The 24,977-nt window shown below is 36.9% G+C and overlaps 1 protein-coding gene across 4 annotated transcripts in view; it reads right to left on the reverse strand.

Annotated features, from left to right (window-relative positions):
* PTPN3 (protein tyrosine phosphatase non-receptor type 3) overlaps nt 1–24,977 on the reverse strand; it is a 173,843-nt gene that overhangs the window by 38,435 nt on the left and 110,431 nt on the right. For all 4 annotated transcript variants that reach the window (XM_052788055.1, XM_052788054.1, XM_052788057.1 and 1 more), the window contains 4 exons: nt 21,681–21,744; nt 16,998–17,170; nt 11,898–12,032; nt 10,206–10,382 (listed from right to left, as the gene is read on the reverse strand). In XM_052788055.1, the coding sequence (XP_052644015.1) occupies nt 10,206–10,382; nt 11,898–12,032; nt 16,998–17,170; nt 21,681–21,744 (549 nt within the window). The remainder of the gene's footprint in view (nt 1–10,205; nt 10,383–11,897; nt 12,033–16,997; nt 17,171–21,680; nt 21,745–24,977) is intronic.

Consider the following 24,977-nt stretch of genomic DNA (forward strand, 5'->3'; position numbering starts at 1 on the left):
GTAAGTCCATGCTGGAAAAATACAAACATGAAGTAGTTCGGTTTGAATGTAGAGCTGTTGAATTGTCAAATTATAGGAGGCAATTCACAGTATGCAGTTAAATTTTCAACTATTGTTCTCCAAAATAAACTCAATATTAAGAATTATGTACTATGTTTCATCAAAACTACAGTAAAAACAGCAGCAGTATCAGTCTGGTTAAGTTTCCTTACGTGTATTCTACAATATGAAGAATTTCTTCCCTGAGAGGCAGAGATGGTAAAGCTTGATTCCCTAAGAATTTGTGGTAGCTTGGGTTCTGTGTACTTTTAATTTTTTTAAAGCACTAAACTTCTTCCTTTTTTAGTGCAGTCATACCCCTTTCTGATTCCACTGACCCCCATTCTCCCATATATACCTGTGGTTCTCCTTGTTTGCAATCCCCATAGTATTTTTACCCCCTAAGTGCCAGCAGTGCACAGCAGATCCTTTGGGAACATACACTCACTTGCTGCCTGACCAGCCCACATCTAAATGGAACGGACAACCATTGAACTCATACTGTAATTGCTCAGTGAGAGAAGAATGTCAGTTTGAGTTTGTTTGGGTTTTTTTTTCTGCCTAGTCACTGACTTTCACTAATCTTGTAGAAGACTTTGCATCTTTGAAAACTTGACTCCTACATTAGATTTGACCGCAATTGTCCAAACATTCTCAAGTGGGAACAGAGGCGGACGGGCAGTGCAATGACATAAGCCTTCCTTAGGAAGTCACGCTAAAAACAAAGAAACATTGACTTTATTTTCGTTTAAGCTTATTGATTTCCTCGTGAGGCAAAGAACAATGAAACTGTACAGCTTTTCTACATTTTGCCACAGTAGAGCTACAGCTCTATTACCAAATTCTGTATAGAATTCAAGTTGCTGTAAGTTAACCCTTTCAAAAGACTTCACCAAAAATTTACACATAGAATTGTTATGCAAACAATGCAATGTCCCTATTTTAATACATTATCTCTCCTCTTTCCTCCCAATAGAGTGAGGTAATTTGAGACAGAAAAAAACAACTTGGGCTTTCATTCACCTACTGCATATAAACATACAGCAAATTTTTCATCATCTCAGTAATACATCTGGAGACTTAAATGGAGGATACAAATTCTTACTAGTATTTGCTGAAGGCTTATCTGTTAAATTATTGCACTTCAATTCAAACACATGAGCTCTGAAAGAGTTACTGAATCATTCTGTAACCTTTCAAAGTGGAAGAAGGTAACAAAAAATTTGACCTAGAAAGTGACCAAATTCAAGGCCTAAAAAAATTCATCAGGGACAATGCAGCTGTGTGATCCTAAAGTCCTTAGTAGTTCAGCATGCTAGAGCTGCAGAATTTTGCTCTGCAACTCAGTTAAATAGTATTTCTAACATTTAATTACTCGCCAATATCATAAAGTGCCTTAAACATGAATGACTAGATGATCTTTTCTGGCTATACGGTACTCTGCATTTTACTAACCTATCTTCCTCATTTCACAGCATATGACAAGGACTGTATTTTAAGTCAATAAAAGACAATACTCACCAGATCAGCCATTCAACTTTTTCATTGAGAAAGAGCGCCCTTCCTTGCAAGGAAATTAAGCTCTCCATTGGTGCAGCTAACAAGCAAACACTTTAAAACTGCAGATAGTTTCCCTTCCTTACTCCACAATATATCTAAAATGATGCCATTTCAATCTTTCGCTCACTATGGATTGCTCTGTTGGTGATGATCTTCATAATAAAACTCTTTGCCCTGAAAAGGCTAACACTTCTCTTCTGTCAGGAGGACAGAAAGAAAAGGTCTTAAGGAAAGACCCCTCCTCCCCATTTTGGTGGGCCCTACCAGGGAATTCTGCTATTCTGAGAACTGAGGATGATAAACTACAGCGGAGTAAAACCCCAAGAGAAAAGGGACAACTGAAACAATAGCACTGGAGCAAAACTCCCCCTTTACAAACAAATGAAGGAAACATCTGTAGGTTTTGCTGTTCCTGAAGTTCTTAAAGCTTCATTTATTGTAACACCTGCAGGGCTGGGGAGACTGAATGTGCCAGCACTTCCATTATCACCTCTTTTCTGAGAACTGACCATTAAAACTGGGATTATTATTCATAAGCCAAATAAGTGGAAGAGACTTGCACCAATGCCTTTTTGCTGCCTTTTAGAGAAATTTATATACAGAATATTCAGCATTTCTATGAACAGAACAACTGCATAAGAAGGCCACGTAGATTCTTTGTGCTGCATACTTAAGAGTGCCGTTACGGAAAAACTTGAGGACTTCACGGTATACGCAAGTTTTTCAGTGATTTTCTACAAATTCCATTCACATTTGTATGCTGCTGCCATCATCCATAAAAGGATACTTTCAGTTACTCTGCATTGCCTCTATTGACCATATTCCAGTTTACTGACTTTCTGTGAAATTTTCATGCATTCTGATACTCTGCAACCGCTTGGCTTGCTGCAAAATTTGCCTTATCATAGATTTGGAATTCAACTTTAAGACTTTCTTTTTGGATGCAAAATGATTGTTTTTTGAACTGACAAGGAAAGCGTAGTACATTTTAATAAGGATATATATTTAAAAAGAAAGGTTTACATGTAAGCAAAATATATACATGTACTACTTTCATGTATATTTGAGTGGAAGAGCACAGTAAAACTCATAAAAGTCTAGTAGTCTTAAAACCCTAATTTGAAACTAACTGAAGTGTTCTTAGACCCATTGTCTAGTATTAGAAGGACATCTTCCTTGAGAAAGACTGAAGTACACAAACAAGGACAACGGACTTTTGTGAAATGCAGCAGGTTTTGTAAGAACAAGGAATTGATCATGTCTGCATATGATTAAAAACGAAGGATAAATAACTTAGTTGAAAATGGTTTTTTTTAAATTATTTGCAATTTTCTACCAAGAAAGTAGTTACTAGAACTTGGCTAGATACATCTGAAAGGTACTTTTATCAACAGTAATGCTTTAAAAATTTTCTTTGCAAAAGGAATTATATTTAGGTTAAAATAATGATGTGTTCCCATAGTACCTTTACAAAGCTCACTATGCAGCTACAGTTTATTGTCTATCAAAATGGTAAACTGAAAGAATTGAACAAATGCAGCATACGTTCAGGAAATCTATTTTCAGTGCAATACCTTCACCAGATGATGCATCACACTTACACCAGGAACGTATATGCACTTCCAGAAATTCATAGCACAGTGCAAGTGAATTTCCTTTTTGTATACTATTTCATCATTTCATTTCCTTCCCCTCCAACTCTGGAACTGTACACATTATGCCATCTATATCACCAGCAAAAGATAGGTTTAGAATATAAGTTGAAGAGGTTTATAGCTTTGCAAGCACGTTTAACTTAAAGAGAAAAGCGTATGCAGGAATATGTGGCATTTATCACAAGTAGAATTGTAGACTCAAAGTAATTTTGGTTGGAAGGGATCTTGAGAGATCACCTAAACTCTTGTTCAAAGAACAGCCAACATCAAAGTTAGATGAGGGTGTTCAATTCCTTGTCATATTGCGTTTTGAGGTTCTCCAAGGATGGAAACACCTCCACCTTTCTGTCAATGTGTATGAGGGCTTAACTAATCTCAGTGTGATTCCCTCTGTCCCCCTGTCAGTGCCTTTTGAGCATTTCCCTTGCTGTAACTTGTGTCCATTGCCTCACATGTTTCTGCTGTGCACCTCCAAGAAGATTTGGCTCCATATTCTTGATAACCCTCTTTTGGCAGAGTAAGGCAACAATGCGACCGACCCCTCCTCAACGTCCCCCAGCATCCTGGATCTCCTTATACATCATACGCTCTTATCTATGAATAACTAGCCAGATTCATTTCACCAATTATCTAAATATAAGATCTATAATGCTTCATTTGTCAGTAAGTTTTTCTTACCGACTGATACTATACCTTGTCACTTAGAAATGTGTTTTACAGTAATCTTCTTTCTGGTTAAACAGAAAATTTCACAGCTAATCTTTCCTGTCAGGCCACTGAGTCTGCTCTAAAAAACTACCAAAACACTTGTTCCTACGCAGTCTGCTGTTCCAAACCAGACAGACATCTTTGGTTTATTTAATTACAGAGTGAACAAGAGAAACTGAATACAGTTCAAGTAGCAAGACCCTACACAGCTTTATCAGGTTACTCTTCCAAGCCAGTAATCCAGTTATTTTTTCCCTTAAAATAGCACCTTATATACATAGTTAAATTTATATATTCTTACTAACAAGTACCCTTCCCACTCAGAAAAGTGTGTTCAAAACCATGAAGAAAGTCATTAAGCAGGCAAGCAATAGCTATATTAACACTCCGAACAATTCCACCTATAGTATAAAAAAAATTTTAAAAAGCACAAGCCATTAAACCTGAATTTACAAGGTCAAAAATAAGCTCTGCTCCTCATGTAAAGAAGAAACTGGTCCTGCACAGGTAACATGAATAAGGTTATCCTGAACCACAAGGAAATCTGTTTGTTTCAGTAACCGTTTTTTGCATCTAACACCTTCTTGTCTGAAAGAAACACCAGCTTACTTTAATGAGAGAACACTTGGGGCAAGTGTGGGTGTTGGCAACAACGTGTGGTCTTCCCGCAAAAAGCTGGATTAAAACTTTAAATCCATGAACAGGAAAGAGTGGAGGATACTCTTCCCTTTTTTTAGTGACCAGCAGAAAACCATGCAGCTTCTCACAGATGGGTTCTCAGAGGTTAAGATCATTAAACAACATGGTGGTTTTCAGTTTGCATTTCTTGTCATTCATTCATTCACTTTCATTTCTCATTGCACTGTGAAGTGTGAACATCTGTATCACACCTCAGGCACCAGAAGATGCTTGAGAAAAAGGAAAGGAACATACAGGAAAAATTAAAATTCAAAGCTCCTTAAATACTACTTGGTTACATGTCTCTATGTTTTCATGGCAGACCTTGGTATTTTAAATTCACCAAGTGTTTAAAATGTGTATTATCAAAACGTTTAAATCTTCAGATTTGTAATTTACAACAAATACTTGAACATAAGGAAACAAATAAACTCATTTTAGTTGTTTAAATTTTCACTTATTTACTTGAAGGTAAAGGGTAAGCTAGTTTCTTTCAAGTTTTTTTTCTGTTCTTTTAACAGCTCATCGGTGAAGAATCCTACACATGAACTACTGGGCGTGATAAGCATTAAGTTACATTTTAATTTTTTTTTTTCCCAAAGATATCAATACCAAGAACCAGAACTTGCACTGGGGATGGACAGCGCAGTCTTTCAAGACAAAACCTAACATCTGATACAAGACCAAGCATGTCAGAGTACCTAATTCCAAAATGTAATCAGTCTATTGCCCCAGTTGAAGCCAACTTAGTTTTGAAGGTTACTGCTTGCATCAACGATATTTTGGAATTTCCCAACCTGGTCTTGAAATCATGTCACATACTTCAATATGACTATTTCATTTTCACTGTAGCCTTTTGCCCTTAAATGACACAGTAGCATACAGATTGCATTAGTGCCACAGAAAGGCAAATCAGTAACAAAGATTTGTTCCTCTACACCAGTGAGGCTTTCCTTATCCCAGATTTGGAAACCGTAGTGGTACCTTTATCAAGATAGACTGCAACAGTGGTAATCTTCAGGTACCACACCAGGCTAAAAAAAAAAGTAAAAATTGCAATCAAAAAGAATTCCCTGCACAAGTCCATCAGCCTGCCTTTAAAAATAACCACCTGTGGTTTAAAGCTGTTACACTGAAAGGGAAATATTTGTCTTGAAGGCAACCTCTTCCAGGAGGTCTATCCAGACTACCTGTCAGGATAGTAGACGGTCAGGACGGACTTATGTCAGGTAGCCTGAAGCCAAGACTAGGGAAAGCCAGTTTTAACTGAAAAAAACAGTTATCAAGCAAGTGCACTTACTAATTAGTGTGTTTTATCTCAATATTATTCTTGAAATAATTTTAAAACCAAAATAATAGTAGCATCATGTGCATATGCAAGTAGGCGTGGGATAAATATAGTGACAGAGTGAGTACAACAGAGTCAGAAGACAGACTGGATTACCTGTTCTGAACCGGTGAGGCACAGCCAATAACAAAGTGTGGTATAACACAGAAAGCAACCTATGAGACTTCAGAAGGCTCAGGGTGGGCTCCATGTCTGTGTTACCGTTAATTTTTCAGTGGCAGTAGCAGTCAGATGAGATGCACAGCAGCAAGGCAACAAAGAGGAGACAGAACTGACAGGGGAGGCTTCTTCACAAAGGCTGGGGAGCCCTGGGCTAAACAAAAGTCCTCTTGAAGTCCTCTTCAGCACTGTCTTTGATGACAGGTTTTGTATGCAGCTGTGATTTGAGATAGCTGGCTTAGATAGGCAAACCTATTCGTGCCCTGTGAATAAAGCTCTATTTAATATATGTTAATTTGGGATTAGAGCAATTTTTTGTCTATAATACATATGTAATAGACAGCTCCAATCTTTTCTGCAGACACTAATCTGAGAGAGAAAAATTGCTTCTTTTTACTATGAGCCTCAAATTGTACTTGAGTGTGAAAGTACCTTAGATAATTTGGGTAGCAGAAGCAGTCTAGCTACACCAAACACAATCACAAGCTTGCCCTGGCTTTCTGTAGTTCACCTATGCGCATGATTTGCTTTCTTTTTTCCAGTCACAGCCTGTAGGATATACCTCATATATTTAAATTAAGAGGTAGAATGTTCACACAAAGCACATTTTTAAAACAAACACTGTGTTCTTCAGAGAAACAATATAATAAATGACAAAATATTCTTGACCCTCATCTCCAGCATGCTCATTTAAAGTACTTAACAGTAAACATAGTTCTAGGTGTTGACATGTTGATACAGTACAATATATTTAAAGAAATTAAGAAGAAATGTTAACAACTGACATGTTTTATGCTCTCTAAACTAAGAGCTGTTCCACATAATTTGTTTTCTAAATTGTGTACTGTTTTATAGAAAGAAAATAGAACTCGATTGATTCCCTTAAGTGAGTAAACACAGCAAGGAAAAAAATCAATTATTAAGAAAATAATTATACTTGGTATTGTCAGGAGAAAAAAAAAAAGCTGTAAAGGGAAATAAATGCAGGTGTACATACTCTGCCAACAGTGGTGGCTTCTACAGTTCTGATACCCACCAAGGTTCCTTCCAAGCATGCCTTGGTAGAATTATGTACACAGCAAGTCTTGTTATAGGAGTTTTACCTATGTATTTGTCTCAAAAAGCACTATACCACAACAGATCAGTTTGAAGGTAGGTCTATCTCAGACCACTTGTCATTTTGACGAAAAGGACTTAAGACATTACCGAGGGGCTGAAGTGAAACAGGTGAAAACTATCCCCCCACCCCTGAAATGCTGATGGCAGCCTGAAAAATAGAAAAGAGCCATATCTCGTGCTAACTGCAGCTTGCACAGTCTTAAGCTTCAGCTACTGTAAAAGAAATTTATGTCAACATATTTAGTTTACAAAAATCAAGCAGCTGCATGATTATAATTCAGATTTGAGGTCCCAGACAACAATTCAGCAATTAAAAATCAGCTTCTTACAGTTGTTTGCTAGTAGCTCTCCAAAAATGTTTCAGATTTTTTTTCATACCAAAGCTATTCAGAGTTATAATTAGCATTAACTAACACCTTTTTTGACAGTCTCAGACAGCAGGCTAAGCAGTAAAAAGAGAGCCCTCTAAAGACAATGTATATTAGCAGGACTATGAGAAGCTACTATTGGCTCTCCCTTAATGAAAAAAATATTGAAATTACAAATCTGGGGGGTTTTTTCCGTAACACGTTTCAATTTTGTCAGTTCAAATCTACTAAAGACCAGCATGGCAAAAATGGGTAAGTTGGCTTTAAAAGATTTATCAGTACACTACAAGGTGTTTTATAGTTAATATCTAAATATTCCTAAAGTGTGGCAAAAGTCCAGCACAAGTGTCCATCTTTAATACCGAAGATATGCAAGTTAAACTTTTTTCTTCTAAAACAGATTTAGCTGATAGGGTAAGATTCCCTCATTCAATAAAGCATTCAGGGAAAGAAAGATTTTACTACACATATATACTTAATTTTACTTTACATCTTTCAACAAGGGGAGCGAGGCAAGTAATGACTACTGTAAGAATATAAGAGAAGAAAAACTAGAATGTGGACTAACATAAACTGTTGAAAACTTCAGCGTAGAGAAGAAATTTTTTTTATTTGTATGGTTAGTGTATATTTTACCTCAATCGTTGAAAAGTATTAATGATCATTTTACTTCATGAAAGTCTAGCAGTCAGTACAACAAAGGATCATTCATTCCATGCATTCTCCTTCTAAAACACACACTTCAAATTTAAATTCATCAGATTTATGCAAGCATTTTTTCAGTTACCTGCAGAGTATCAAACATTATAAACATACCCAAGAAACCAAGAATGCGTTGGGGATAAGACATATAGAAAATTTGGTTTATATGAGGTAATAACAGTAAGCTTCTCCACAGTGAGTGATATTACTCAGATACGGCATAGTCATTTAGTGCTCAGAAAATAAATGAATGTGTTATTTTCAAATTTAGACCATCCTATTTTCACTGTCTAAGAAACAGCATAAAAGCAGGCTTTCCCACTCCATTCTCAGTAGGCATATGATAGGTGAAACAGGAAGGAAAGGAAAAAAAAATACAGGGGAAGAAAAGAAAAATGAAAATAAAAGAAAAAACCCAACAACGTACTAACTGGGAGGACACAATCCGCCAGTCACCAAACACAGCACGCCAACTTAGTTTTCTGTCTACAGCTTCTACCCTCATCATCTCCTCTTATGGTCTGCCTCTTATTATTTTTTTTACTCAGAAAATACTTCTAAAAGTGTATAATCTGTAAATGTTAAAACACAGGAAAGACATGGCTTCCTATGTATGACTATTCACAACATCCAGAGGCATCACTTTTATATATTATCATGGTTATTACTGACACTACTAGTATTAAGGTTCATCTGACTTCCAGTCAGAAAAACAGAAAAACAACTTAAAACACCAGAGTGACAAACTCCAAATAAGCATGCAACACGTTAATATTCCCCTTCTTTCATAGAAACCTCTGCTGTAATGTAGTAACAATATTATTGTATTAAAATTTAAAGAAAACAGTTTAAATCCAGAGTTTAAAGCTACAGTTAGTAGCTGCACACTATCACAGAGGTAGGCGAGTCCTATTAGCTTCCATTAATACATTGCTTCTCAGAAGCATACATCTTGCCTTAAAGTTACTAGGGATCACTAGAAACCATTTTCCTTTCGTAACATTACAAAGGAAGCTGCATTTTAATACACAGCATTCTCCCTGGCTGGAAGTTTTAAAGTAGCTCTGTTTTCTTTTTGAGACTGAATAATCAATGACTTTGTACATTATTCCTGAAGTTAATATTGTGTTAATCTGAAGTTACTCATTAAGAAATGCCTCTGTAAGATAAGAGTGAAGCCACACATAAAATGAAATATATGAGCAAACAAATAATCAGTGCACAAAGATAGGTGCCTCAAGCCCTGGAAGCAAATCGAGCAGTGGTTAGACTGCTGCAGGGGAGAACAAAGTTGGTCCTCAAGGAATACAGTAAAAATGCCTCAAGGCAAAAAGCAGAGACTGCCTTTACACTAGCAATCTACAGTTCCTCTGAGGAAGAAAAAGATGGATGACTGCTAGCATTATTATGCTCTTGTGTTTACTGAAATGCAGCACCTCTTTCAGCTGATGATACTGAGCTGATGAGGTGGAACATAAGTCAAATCTTAAGAGTTCAATAAGTCTCCCTACTCCCCCCCGAAAAGGAAGAGTTCATAACAGGTAGGAAGGGGTTGCAGAAGCTACTAGGAAACAGGGTATTACAGATGTGAACAGGCGTGCCTTAATAGCTTTGCTAATTTTACTGAGAACTCGACTACTGAATATTGTTTAGGGATGAAGGGTTGGTTTGTTTTTAACTTGTCATTTTGTATCATGGCAATTGCAGTTTAGGAATTTGTCAAAATAAAGCTTATGCAAACACAAAACTGTTTGAACTCATTTTAATATTATAACTGATGATGATTGTTTTATACTAAAGCTATTTGGTTTTTTTAAAAAAAAACCAACCAAACAAAATAGGCAATGAATTGTTTGCAGAAGGCCTTACCTCCTCTGTGGACTACGGTTCTGAGAGAACTCCGAATCACTGTCCTTCGATGTCGGAGAGCCCTTATAGGTGTAAAAAACATCCTCTGTTTCAGTAATGTAACTAATCTCATTTGTAAGGTTATCTACAGATGAGTGTCGTGGTTTACGAATTTCATGACGTAGTCTAGGACTCCGCCTTAAAAATAAGGAGCACAAGCACAAGGTGGAAGATCAGAATAATTCATAAAGCTTTATCAAAGTGAAATTTCTATCCTATTGCAATCTATGTCCGGAAATCTTCATGATGGGCCTATGGGTCTCACTTTAAATAATCAATTTTTAAACATTTTATATGGTATACTAGGCAATCAGTACACTGAACTGATTCGTTTTTCCCCCTCTTCTAATATGCTACCTGTATTGTTAAAGTTCTAATCATAGGATAATTCAGATTGGAAAGGACCTATGGAGGTCATCTAGTCCAACCTTCTGCTCAAAGCAGGGTCAACTGAGGCTGCTTAAGCAGGCTGCTTAAGGCTTTATCCAGTCAGATCTCAAAAACTTGAAGGGTGGAGACCGCAAAACTTCTCTAAGCAACCACTGCTCAACTGTCCTTGTGGTGAAACATTCATTATGTCCAGACAGAGCCTCTTGTGTTTCAACATATACCTGTTGCCTCATCCTCCCACCATGCAACACTGAAGAACCTGGCCTCATCCTCTAGCTAGCCTCCTCCTAAGTGTTCCCAGGCTGTTATTAGGCATTTGGGAAACCCTTGCTTCTCCAGGCTGACCAAGTGCAGTTGTCTCGGCCTCTCCTCATAGGGTAAGTGCTCCAGCCTCCTGACTACCTTGGTGGCCGGTGGCCTTTGCTGAGCTCGCTCCAGTTTGTCAGTGTCTTTCTTGTATTAGTGGGCACAAAAGCGGCTGCAGCATTCTAATAATGTCTAAAGAATGCTGAGCAAAAGGGGGATAGTCACTTCCCTTGATCTACCATCTATGCTTCTGTTAATACTGCCAGGTTGCTGTGGACTTCTTTGCTGCCAGGGCACAGCAGATAGCTCATGTACAGCTTGCTGCCTACGAAGATTACCAGGTTCTTTTCCACATAGTTGCACAGCAGACAATACTGTTGCACTGGGTTCTTCCTTCCCAGGACTTTGCATTTGTCTTCACTGAATGTCATACAGATCCTATTGGCCCATTTCTCCAGACTATCACGGTCCCTTTGGATAGCAGCCCTGCCCCCAAGCTTATTGACACATCCCCCCAGTTTGGTGTTGTCTGCAAACTTTATGAGCAAGCACTCCATTGCCTCCTCAAGGTCATAAAGACGTTAAGCAGGACAGGTCCCAAGATAGATCCCTGCAGTACTCCACTTGTTATCGGCCTCCAGGTAGAGTATGACCCATTAACAACTCCCTTCTGAGTCCAGTCATCCAACCATTATTATTTTTTTTTTTAACCATCTTGTTGTCCACCCTTCCAGAATGTAATGTCTTAACTTGGGTATAATATTTTGGCAGACAGTATGAAAAGCCTTGCTAAAGTTGAGGTAAGTGACACCCACTCTTCTCCTGTTGTCATATATATTCTCAGAATAACAATGTTTAAATATATACGTACACACTACCTAATCATTCAGCTAGAGTACATACAATTAGAAAAGGTAGGAAGCTGGAAGGCATAGGAAAGGCTGAAACTGGATTTACCAATTAGGGGTAACAGGAGGTGATCGAGAAGGAAGGCTTTTGGTCTCTAGATGCTCAACAGATAAAGATCGTCTCATAGATGGGTTCCAAACCATTCCACCTATAACTTTTCTGCAGTACTGGCTGTTTACAGACCTGAAAAGAAATAGAAGACTGTATGTGAATTATTTTGGATAGAAAATTCAAATGACATAAAATATGCTTATGAAAGTCAATTTTATAATTCGTGTGTTTTAAAGAGTCACCTGTGCTCACCCTTCCTTACTTACGCATTTGCATTCTCGCAGAGGCAGTTGCTGTCCTTCACTTGTAGCAATAAAATTGTTAATCCCTGCTACAATGCTAATCACAAGCCTCAGTAAAAATAACTTTTTCTGGGAGTTATTTTTAATCCAATTGTGTTTAAGAAGATGGAGGGGAAAACAGGAAATTCAGTGTGTCCTATGGGTACTGAACCAAGTGCCAGACAAAACATGGTTCAAATACAGGCAAAAGATTCTAGATGTTCCCTTTTAAAACTCATAAAGAGGTAACAATTCACTAATGGCTTCACTGAGCACAGGAGTACATTAACCATCTCCCTGTTGCCTCAGCAAATAAGAGCTACACCAGACCACTCTATTTCAAGAAGGAAGCCACACTGGAGTGATGTGTTCCTTATAGGAATAAACCATTAGAGGAAGATCTGACATGAAAAGGAGATCTCCAAGTCTGGACTGCTTCTTGTGACAAGAATCTGACAAGATAAGGATTGCATCAGAACCAGAACCTCAGCTAGAAAAGCAATAAAAATACCTTGCTAATGGAATTATACAGCATAAAGAATTTTTTTAAGTAGATCAAAATTGAGATAAACTAACTTTTATGTATCTTTTTACACAGCATTCCACAAGACAAGCAGAGAGATAAGCTGCTCATCCTCAAGTTTACAAGCCTAGGATTTCTCACGGAAAAGCAGCAATTTATGAGTTACAGAGAAATCACCTTTGGCTCACTACGTCCTGAGCTGCACCTAATGGGCAGCTGGGATAGCAGAGCATGTAAGCACTTTACTATAGAGCTGAAATGTCTCAATTTTACATAGCATAAAAAAAAAAAAAGTTGTTTATCCTGTGGGTATTACTCATGCTAATATCAAACCTTACGTATGCTTTGGATTGTACTCCTTTTTGTTTATAAAAGAAAAAAAAAGCAACCCAAACCTTTTTTTATATTCTGAAGCATTTTACATATCTTGTTCATGATTTTAAAGCAAATTAATTCCTTCACCTTCTAAATGTGTACTTTTAAAGATTCTCCCAGTTTAAAAAACAAAGAAGGAAAACTTAATATGAAGCGACTACATATCAAAATCAGCTACCCATGTATGTTTTTAAGCTTACTAAACACACAGACCATGAACTCAGGAAAAGCTTTTGCCTGTACTATCCATTTTATTTCTGTAAGTCTTCTGAATAGCAATGACAAGGCACCTACTAAGCCTTACATGGGTGGAGCGGAGAGGGAGAGTGGAAAAAGACGATGTATTATAAAAAACGTGTCTTGAAGAATTCCACATATTTTGCCTTCATCAGCTTTCCTTTTTTACAGGTACCTGTTCATGCATTTTCCAATGCAGGTGACTTTTGAGGTGCAACGTAACTCGTGATAGAAGCCAAAGCCCTGGCCCTGACCCCAGAATCACTTTGACAATATATTCTCTAGATATTTCAGTTAAGGTACATAAACTCCTGAACTCCAAGTAGCTGCTCTTTAGATGTCAAATACGAGGATACTTCTCAGCAAACATATGGAGAGGCTGCCAATGCTTTTCTGGAATGGGCTGTAATATCTTGAAGTGACAGTTCCTTGCTCCCATGTATTACCAAGGTTATCCTTTGTGAAAAAATAGGTACATTTTTAGCTTTTCAGAAAAGAATGAGAATGTGCATAGGAGAGGTTACTCAGCATTCAGCGCAGAAACACTGAATGAACTTACCTCTCAATCTGAGATGTGATTCTGCCTTTCCTTAGAATAAGGCTTACAGGTGATTTATACAACTCAGCAGCCTAACTTAAATGGAATTCCACTAGTACCTTAAGCTAAGAGAATCTAGAAGGGCACAGAGATGTGCAAATAAGAAATTGTATTAACAGTTTGCAAGAGTTTAACTATTTGAACTGATGCAGTAAATGCTAGGTTATCTGCCTCACATGAGTTAAAAGAACGTAGTACAAGCAAGCCACAAATTCCAGAGGAAAACTTGTGATACTTAAGGTGGTAAAACCTGAATGTAACCTCCCTCAAAGCTGACAGAAGTTGGCTGAAAAGAACTACTGAAGACAAGTCAGTCTTAAAACCTCCAGGGTTATATGGTGTGGTCGGTGGGGTTTTTGTGTGCGTGTTTGGTTTTGTGGTTTTCTTAGTTTGGTTGCTTGGTTTTGATTTTATTGTTTGTTTGTTTTACTCAATGCAAAATTTTGTTTCCTTTCATAAGGGAGAATGTAGAATCCCTTTTTTTGTTGCGTAGCTTCCACATGAGCTCAGAGCCATCCTTGAAAAGGAATGTGGAAACTCATGTTGTCTCTTACAACATTCCACAATCACAAATAAGTAGGAAAGTAAAAATTTTCAATATATGACTGATGACCTTGGAAGTGGCTTGTTCACGCATTTTCTTAAATCGTTGGAGAAAATAATTTGCTGAGTGACAGTGACCAAGTTGATATGAAGTACTGAAAGTCTCCCAAAATTCCTGTTGCTTCTTAGGTACTTTAGCAGTCTCTGATAGTAAAGGTTGCTGAGTCATTTCTGCCTCACGTAGATCCTAAATTTCATGCTTGTTGCTGGCGTAAATAAGGCCAAAGAATGCATTAGTACAGAGGATATAATTAAGCTGATGGAAGGTACCACAATGAACAGTTCTCCCTAGAGATTCCTTAAGAGCTTAAATAAGCAATTCACCAGTGATAACGTCTCAGAACATGAAACAACTGGAAAAGAGCTCTTTCTTAGTAACTTAGTTCAACAATGAGAGCTATCCTGCATGCTACAAGCTATTAAGAAGTTATAACAGTAAATTTGTCAGTAATCAAATTTTTGGTAAAAATTGGTGATACTAAACAGGTACCCTTTGGAACTCATACCATTTTCTTTCTTAACATTACAAGGGCTGTGCAATGCCTGTGTGTGCATGTGTATATACAAGCATCAGGATTTTGAATCTGTTTGCAAATTTGAGAGAAATAAAGGACTCCAGGACGTGACAATCCTACAAGCTTTGAGAAAGTCACCTCCTCAAAGCCTTCACTATAGGAAGAACAAGTTCATATCACTCCATAGAGGATCTAATTCTCAAAATATAGATCTGTAAAACATTAGAAAATTAAATTACTGTTCGTACAACTACTCGTTTTCACTTGCTTCAGCTATCCTCCAGTACTACGTGAAAAATATGGAATTCCACTCCAGCAGAAAGCATAACAGTTTATCAGTCTTCTTACTGTTGGACAGCCCTCATGGGTGACCTGCTTCATTTACAAGCAATACTAGTCCACTTGGTATGAATTTCTGCAGTATCTAGAGAGACATGACTGTATGAAAAGCCAAACAGCCACCAAAGTCTGGGAAGCTATTTGAAGTGTGATGACATCATCCAAAAGTTGAAGCTTATCCAAATAGGAAAAAGAGAATCAAGTCTGACAAATTAAATGTAAAGTTAAACTGTTAAGGGAACACACTGCAAAAACGCCACAAACAAAAAGAAAACAATAAGATACTTTTCCAAAAATCATCAGAACAAGTAGGTTTCTACAGAGACTACAGATGATCAAAAGACCAAAGAACCCTCCAAAATCTCACACTCAGAGAAGATAATGACATAAGACTTTCTTTTTCATTCACTATTAATATGAAAGATTTTTGGTATGTTTCATGACAGAATTTTTCTTGGGGGTGGGGATGATGGGACACAGATGAGACCATGATGACACACGACATGACATTTGTAGCTGAATTGCTGATAAATGAAACAACAGAAAAAAATCAACATAATGAAAGAAATCACTGGACTGATACTTATCAAAAAAATCTAAAAGCCTCTAAGATGAAACAGCAGAACTACTGGAGTATAACCTCCCACTTTAAACTAGCCATTTAATCTACTCAAGATCTCAAAAAGACATTTGACAAGGTTCCTTAAACCCATAAAGAAACTAAGGAGCTAGGGAATAGGGTCCTCACTTGGAGAAATTGCCTGTTCACTTGTGACATAAAAAAGAGAATAGGAAAAAATGTTTTAGATTTATCATGAAAAAAGATCAGTAGTGAAGTCTTAGACCAATATCTGTTGGGGGGTCTTCTGTTCAACATATTCACTAGTGATCTAGAGAAAAGAGTAAACAAAGTTTGCTGAAGATATTAATCACACAGGATAGCAAAAATAAAGGTCAATTGTGAAGAAGTGCAGAAGGACATTACAACATCAAGCGACTAGAAGATAAACTGACAGATGAAGTTTAATGAAGTTAGGGCCCAGTTGGTGCACATGGTAAGGAACAATCCCAGCTTCACACCACCATGAAACAACCAGCTCCATGACCAGCAGAACCCAAGGAGGCAAATACAAGATTAGAAATGTCAAAAAAGTGATGTCTTGAATACTTGGATGGGACAAAGTTTTTCATCTCCATGTCAGTAACAAGTGGTTGGTATGACGCACTCCAGAAATTGCCCTAAAATATTAAACAGAGTGTGTATATAACACTAAGGGGTAAACAGTTCAGAGCAAATCTGTTCTGCAAATTCTCTTATTGGATCATTACCTACATGATATTTTTACTTTCTAGTGTTTTTGAACTGAAAGAGCTAGTTGAAACAATACCAGTAAAACATGCTTATATTCAAATACCTTTTTAGGAAATTATAAAAAAAGTTCTACTGTCATGATACAACATTGCAGAAACTGAAACCATAGCTATATAACTTCTCAAATGGTTCACATACAGACTGGGAGACAGCTGTGGGCAGAACTGAATTCTGCCACTCTAACTTGAGCTATCACTGACACAGATCCTCCCATTTCAATTACAAAGCAAAACATGCTTTCACACAATACTTACTTTGCTGGATTTCTAGAACCCAGGGTCCAATAATGTGACAATATCTTTTTTTCATGAGGTAGTGACTTCTTTGCCTGAAAAAATGTGTGATGCTCTACACATGATTTCCATAGATTTTTGCATGCTCTGTAATTCAACATGTTGAAGGCAACAATATGCTCTCTGGATTCATTCTGTAACAGTAGGAAATACCATGTTTCAATATATACAAGCAGATCAAATTCAGTAAACAAGCTCACAAAACAACAATAAAATTACTTTTAGCTTAAATAGGAAAAATGCATTCAGGAAAACAAAAAATCAGTGTATAGGAGATTTTGAGCTGGAGATGGCCAAAATATGACTATATGTGACTATATGAAATTCTAACTGCAAAATGGACACTTTAAAAGTTCAAGCAATACTGAAAAACTATTAAGTTTTTCAGTTTCTAATCCTTACAGTGTTAATGAAATATTTAAGCCTAGAGTGGTAAAGATTTTTTATATATGGGTGTAATATTAAACAGCTAAATATAGTTTCAGGTTTCCAGTCAGATCTTGACCTCCTATGACAAACAAAACTCTTAAATATTCCATTAAGGGTGCAATGTAGAAAGGAAAAAAACCTCAATCTTTGAATTCAAACTCTTCACATAAGGCTTCAATTCAATAATGTTCTTTCAAGAGTCACAGTATGCAAAAACCATCTGCCTGAGAGTGTTTTAGAAGATACTAAAGATGTTAACAGTGATCCGTCTTGGGGGAAAGAAAGTAGCTGTGATGGAACTGGAGCTGCTGCTACCACTGTTCAAATCCAATCCTGCTTTCTGGATGATAACCATGAGGCCACAATGAGGAGATCAAAAGGAAGCAGAATACAAAGCTTGTGTGTCTTGGTGCAAACTCTTACTTGTAACTTCAGTGCCAAAGTGCCAGTGAAACACAGGTGTAACAATTGTGCCACCCACGTTTATGCCCTCATCAACTGTAGATCTTGTTGAGCTATTTCAGATCCCGAGAGAGTTTTGCATAAGATAGGTGGATTGCAAAGCCTTTTTATTAAAGGACTCAGAAAGATCTAATAAAGCTCTTTCTCATACAGTCCAGCAAGAAATAGAGGTCGCACCTGGATAACACCTTGATTTGTCGTTGCCATTGTCCTTTTATTTGTTCACAGCAACGGTCCCGCTGGGAAGTACCTACAGACCATTTTGGCTGGAATACTCAATCTGTTTTTCTTTTATTCTTTTTGTTTCTAGGCAACATTTTACAAATGCCATGTATCAGAGATTAATGCCACATACTGCAAATCACTTTGACTAGTTCAGAGAATCTATGACTGAAGTCACTATTTTAGAAAACCAATGAGAATCTCAAGAGAAAGTTAAAAAGGATTTGCCTCTTGATTTTACATAGGCACTGCAAAACATTTAACTGATTGCAGTCTTTCAGGCATGTTTTCCCTATAGCTGTTAAAACATTTAAAAATTTTTTTTTTTGCTTTTTTTAAGTAGGGTTTGTTATTTGAGCCTCATACATATTAGAACCAACTAATCTTTGTCAGTTTGCCACAGTTGCTTCTAATTAGCTTATGTAAAATAAAATGTGCAAGTATAGTGAAATTTTAACTCAGAATTTCTTTCAATATAAAAAGCATTAAGGTAAAGGGAACAATTCTCAATATCTAAAGTGAGTGTCTTGCTATTTCAACATCAGGGAAAAACTTTGCATCAGATGCATGCCTATTCCATTCACAGAGAATTTGAAAATAGCTACAGCATAGCAAGTACAAATCTATTTTAATATGCAGAAAATGAAGGTGTTTTTAAGTATTAGGTAAGCACATTGGAAATAAAGTTTCATTTCTGGAAGCTTTAAAATGTTGCCTGTAAACCAGCATAGTTCCTATTCCTACCTTAAATCTTGCACCCTTCATTAAGTCTACATATCATGAGCTTTTATAGCACTAGACACTCACTGATTCATCAGTCTTGCTCCCCAGTCCTTATGTAGCTCTTCAGTAGAAACAGAAATATTGCATACTTCTATCAAGTAGCTGATCAACAGACTGAAGCAGTGGGAGGGTAAAAGAAGAGATGAGTAGCAGGGAGAGAGTGAGATAAGGTAAGTTGAGTCTTCAGAACAGGGGCATAAGGAAAGAAAAAAGGAGTAAGAGAAATAAGAATAATAAAATCAATGAAACATGGCACATCTCAGATGACTGCAAATTCATAGCCTTTGAGAACTTTTTGTAGATTTTGTAATGAAACCTACACGTGACATACAAAACTGAAATGTTACAGCATTGTCACCATCTTTAATAAAATCTTGCCTATGAATACGTAGTACCAGCTCTGCTTTCCCCACATTTGTCCATCTTCCTGACTTTCAGCCTTATTTACCTATTTCCTCCTGTACCTTCAAGCAAAAATCTGATCAATCCAAAGACCAACACCACTTCAGTCACCTGCCCTCACAAACCCCTCAAGCGACCCACCGTTCTGGAGAAAACCCCTAGTAGTCCAGCTGCCCCCTCCCACTGCACTGCGACAACAAGTTTTTCCAAGCAATACCACTGAAGTACTGCAGGCTTGCTTCTCTAAATTTCAACAAAAGGGGCTAACTGACAAGGATGGATGTATCTAGAGATTTAATAGCACACCTGGTCTGCTTTTCCATATCTACTGAGAAAGAGTAAAAAGGTCATACGGCTGGCCTTATTTTCCCTACAGTTCTGTAGCTCTTTAAGTATGATATAGTGTGCATTACTGTAATCTCAGTGGGTTATGAAATAAAGAACTATGATCACTTAAGACGAGATTAGTTAAAAGAATCAAGGGCCTTGATCTCTCATCATTTATCAAATGCTTAATGGAACAAACTTTAAGAATGCTGCACTCTTCAAAGGTGACACAGGTCTCCAGAAAGAAAAATTCAGTTTTTGACAGCAGTCAAGTCTTTATACAGTGAACACACATATTTTATATGATCTTTAAGTCCAGAGATTGTTATATATTGACAATTCTTCCATATTCCAAAAAAGCTGTAGGTACACTCATTTTACTAACCACTGTTACTCATCACTCTGAGAATTCTGTTCCTATGTTTATTCTCACAGACACATTTGGAAGTTGCTGTCCATAAGCTTGCCCATATTTGTATACTTGAAGATACTTAGAATTTAAAATGACTACTTATCAGTGAATTTTTAATCCTCAAATATAGAAGGTGGTAATACTTGCAAGTGTGATACAATTACACTGAGTGTAATACAATTAAACTCACAAGCTAGTAGAATGGTTTGCCAACCCCTCGTTTCTTCATACAGTGAAATATATATGAACAGAGAAGTTTGCATATAAACAATACATTTAGAAACCTAAAGGTTGCAAAAAAACTTAAGACCCCTCTACAGTGGCTTAGGACACATTCTCTCAAAAAAGAAAACAGTGTCATTTGTGCATGCTATGTGTGTAAGCATTAGTGCAGTAATACTATCTCTAGATACTTTGTTTACACGAGCCCTGAAAATTAAGAATGTGTACATACATGCACACTCCTCAAATTTGGAAGCTACCCACCAAACTTGGGGGAGGCGGGGGTGCCGGGGAGAGAAAAAAAAAAAAAAAAAAAGAAAAAAGAAAAAAGATTAAAACATTCTCCTTTTGGGCAAAAAAAGCCTCCCTAGCAATCCGTGTTCAGCAGACCCTCTAATCAATGTGAGTCAAAAGGTATTCTTGTAACACAGCTCCTATCAGTTCAAAATGTCATTTACTACTCGAAAGAGCCTTCATAAAAGTTTACATACAAGTTAACACTTACCTTTTACTATCTATTCACGTTCTGTCCTCAAGTGAATTAAATTATTTATATATCTGCTGGTCACTAATTTCTGTATTTTTTTCTGTCATATTAAATATTCTTTTCTCTTGTAAAAAGATGTCTTAATTTATCTGATCATATTGTGCCAGCACAATACTGTAATCAAGATTTTTTTTTCCCCTATTAAAAAGACTAATATTACAACTGTTCTGCAAAAAGCACACAGCATTATGAAGACAACTCTTAACAGCAGAAAAATTTTACATCAGTTTTATTAACTATCTTCAACTATTTTGCCAACTTGTAAAGCTCTCTATGTTACAGGCAGCAGGCGGTGCACTACTCCCCTTTCCAACCTCATGTCTTTCAGATGCAGAGCTCTCCTTTTCTCCAGGAACCTTCCTTTCTCCCAGAACTCTGAGCCCCATAAGCAGAAGGGACCTCACAAAGTCCTCCTAAATGGGATAAGCAGCCGTTTAGTAGATTCACTGCATTGAGGAACTCTACAGGGCAGGGATAGCATCAAAGAAAAAAACAGCAGATGCTGGCAAAAACATGGAAATATGCTAGGTTACTAAATACTGGAGAAAGGACAAAGATCTGCAATTCTCCCAAGTCTCCAAGGGAGAAGAAACCTGCATGGGAAAGATACAGTCCAACAGACTGAATATGGAAGGATTCAATGTTGGAAAGGAAACAAAAATGGGAAACAGAGTGAGGATAAGAGGACCAGAATAGCAAGGACAAGTTAACAAAACAGAATTTCAAAGGCAAGTTACCACAACAGAGCCTTTTGATCAGCGTTTTGTTGTCTTAACATTTAAGGCAAAAAAAATTGAACATGACCATTTGAGCAAAATAAAATTAAATGAATACTTACATGTTTTTGCCGTTGTTGTATAAAAAACTTTTTCCTTTTAAAGGAAATTTTTAATATGTTCACCCTAAGAGAAAGAAACAGACCATGAAATAGTAAACAATGTTTAGAGGGATAAAACAATGAAAAATAATACTGCATAGATAGAGCCTAAAAGATTACAGCTGTTAAATATTCAACGAATAATATGCAGCCATCTCCTGCGTTGAGTGGCAAATAGGTGTCAAGAAACTCAAATGAAAAATTTTAGCTAAGAAAGGCCTTTTTAAAATTGAGTTTTCCTCATTTACTCTTTAAATAGTTCACACAGCAATTCTCTCCCACCAAAGCTATTCTTGCAGCAAAAACTTGATGACATCCTCTACTAAGCTGCACAAGTGTTAAATGTGTCATGTTTGTATAACTTCAGAATCATATGACAACTGTGACTAAAGGAACAAAATTTAAGACCCTAATGACATGACAAGGTTGGTCATACCTCATCTGAAATTTCCCAGAGACTTTACAGAATTGGCTTCATAATGTGAAAAATATCACGTGCTTGTATTAATAACTAAACAAACATTTAGTTAAAATCAAAATTGTAAAAAGACAAAACTAAGAAAACTGTTAATATATTTTTCACTTCAATTATTAGCATTGCTACATAATTTATGTGGTAATTTTATACAGAACCACACATCTCTTTTCTACATATACATAGTATGAATAAAGATTTTCTAAGGTAAGGATTATAATTGGAATTGGAGCTCAAGCAATTTTCTTTTTAATTATCAGTTTTGCTAAATTAAACAAACTTCTAGGTACCCATGCACCTTCCTACAGCAAAACAAGATTTGTCCAAAATACCTAAGTTTTCTCTGCAATACTTATACTTCAATAACTGAAAACCTACACATTTTGGAAAAAGAAACCTGCGACCTGTGATAAGCTGGAATCACAAGGATGCATTAGGAAAGCTATTTAAGGTCTCATCAAGTCATATCTGCCTGAAAAAACACCATGAAAGGGGTTTCGAAGGTTGCTGCTAAAAGTCTCAGAATATTCTTGTCAACTGATAATGTTTCACAGCACCTTAGATCTCATCAGGTATGAACTATATTGAAGGTCATCTCAGTTCTTACCACAGTTTTTGCATCACTCTCAGCAAGTGGGACAATGGCGTATCATTCATTCCCCACTGATGAGAGATACATGCTTCAGTTATAGAGCAAGGTCCATCATTGGTACAGGAGAATATATTTGCCAGTTACAAACAAGAAAGGTAATGGAAGAAACAATCCCCTCCTGCACAAAAGAGGTGGAAAACTGAACGTGTGCCCATTTCTGAAAATGTTTTTCTCCATCAATTACAGAACCACAAAGAAACAGGAATTTCATTAATGCTGTTCTTTGACTACCAGGCAAATTGTTGTGCAAGTTAATGGAAAGTTGAAGTCATATCCACCTCTCCTGTTAGGCCAACTCTTGAAATACTTGCACCATTTGACTTGCTACCTCAAAGAGTAATGATCTGTATTGCTCATCTAAAACTTCTGGATTCTGAACTTCCTGATAAGTCACATAAACTTTCAGTTGTATTTACTGAGATGCAACTCATTTATATACAAAACCTTTCTTAATCCTCCTAGTGCTACTCCACCTGAACTAGTACAACTCAAGTTTTGTGCTTCTGGTTCCTTCTTACCACATTTCTTGACTCAGATTAAACTTCAACAAGTAAGTTTTTGTAGTCATTCTCAGCTTACACAGTTGCTGTCACAGTCTGTTCTTACCCTAACACAGAGCCAGCAGAAATGCAGGACACAGAAAACTAACCTTGCAGACTACGCAAAAAACCCTCCACCCAAGAACAAAAAGGTAGCCAACATACCAAAATACCAAAACTCTCTCAATCCTTCTCCTCTCCCCCACCCTTTTTTTAAAAAACGTGATTCACTGCATGACCACATAATCACTTCAAGCCAAATCAGGGCTTTAAGTCTCTTTATTTTGACTCTTCTCTAAGTAGAGCATCTCTCTCAATTCCATTCATTCTTTTTAAAGTACAACTAAACCTATTTAATTCAGTGACAAAGAACACTTGCTAATCTGACAGTTTTATTTAACATTAACTAAAAATCATTTGCAATGTTACGCCTACAAGCTGAGTGAATGATGCATATAGCAGAATCCACAAAAAAATCCAAGAGATTAAGGTATCAAAGGATTTAGATTTAACAAATGCTTGAAGATGCCACATCCAAAACATGATCTGAATAGAATGCAGTTACTCTTATTCTAACTGGTGGCTCAGCTGCCCTTATCACTCACCAATAACCTGTCCAGTGACTATGCAACATTCACAAATCATTAAATTTCACAGTTTACTTGTAAAACGCTCAATACTTGTAGCATATTAATACTGATAGATCTTTTGGGTCCCACCTTCTTATCATTTACAAGGGTCGAAATAGATTTGTCACTTAGTGGGCAACAGAATTACTCATTTCTGATCAAACTGGCAGTTCTGTCATAGCAGTTAGTACTAACAGCTGGTATTTTTGACTTGAAGAAAAAAAAAATGTTTCTTTAGCTGTAAGTCTTACACTTTGCCATTGGAAGATTCAGCAGGAAAGGTTCCATCAAATTTGCTATGTAAGATTGTCGAGTTGTTTTTTTTAGGTTGTAACTAGCAATGTAGAATGTATTCCTCTAGCAGTTTCCCTGAAGTTTTCAAAGCAAAGAAACTGCATATACTGAACAGCACTTAATACAAAACCTTAACTGCTGTTGATGTAGAGAGGGCTTGTATGTTTTTGCCATTAAGATATTTTACTTGCAAAATTAATTTGGAAATTATCACAAAACAGTTGAGCACCCCCAAGAATAACTTTCTAGAGCATAAAAAATACTGTGTTAAATCCCGAGTTATTTTTTAAACCTGTCTTGACTTGCATTGCCTCTGACTGATCAGTCAGCTCCTTACGTAGGTTGCTTTGATTGAAAATCCTCCTTTTGCCAAGACAGTATTCTCTCACTGCCTCTGTTCCTGAAAACTTTTGGTCCCCTTTGACTACTACCATATGGCAGAATTGTATTGTTGTCATCCACTAATGCTGCAGAGTATTTTACTTAAAAGTTTTGGAATGAGTGCTTTGATGGTGTTTGCTGCCACCTTGAGTTCTACCACATTTATGGTGAAGATTGCTGAGCCCATATGAAAAACTACTTACTACGAATGATGTTACATAAAAAGCCTAAATACCATTTCAATTAACTGATTGGGGGGGGGGGTGTTGGTTTTTTGGTTTGGGGTTT

The sequence above is a fragment of the Harpia harpyja genome, chromosome 5, assembly GCF_026419915.1.
Source record: "Harpia harpyja isolate bHarHar1 chromosome 5, bHarHar1 primary haplotype, whole genome shotgun sequence".
NCBI lineage: Eukaryota > Metazoa > Chordata > Aves > Accipitriformes > Accipitridae > Harpia > Harpia harpyja.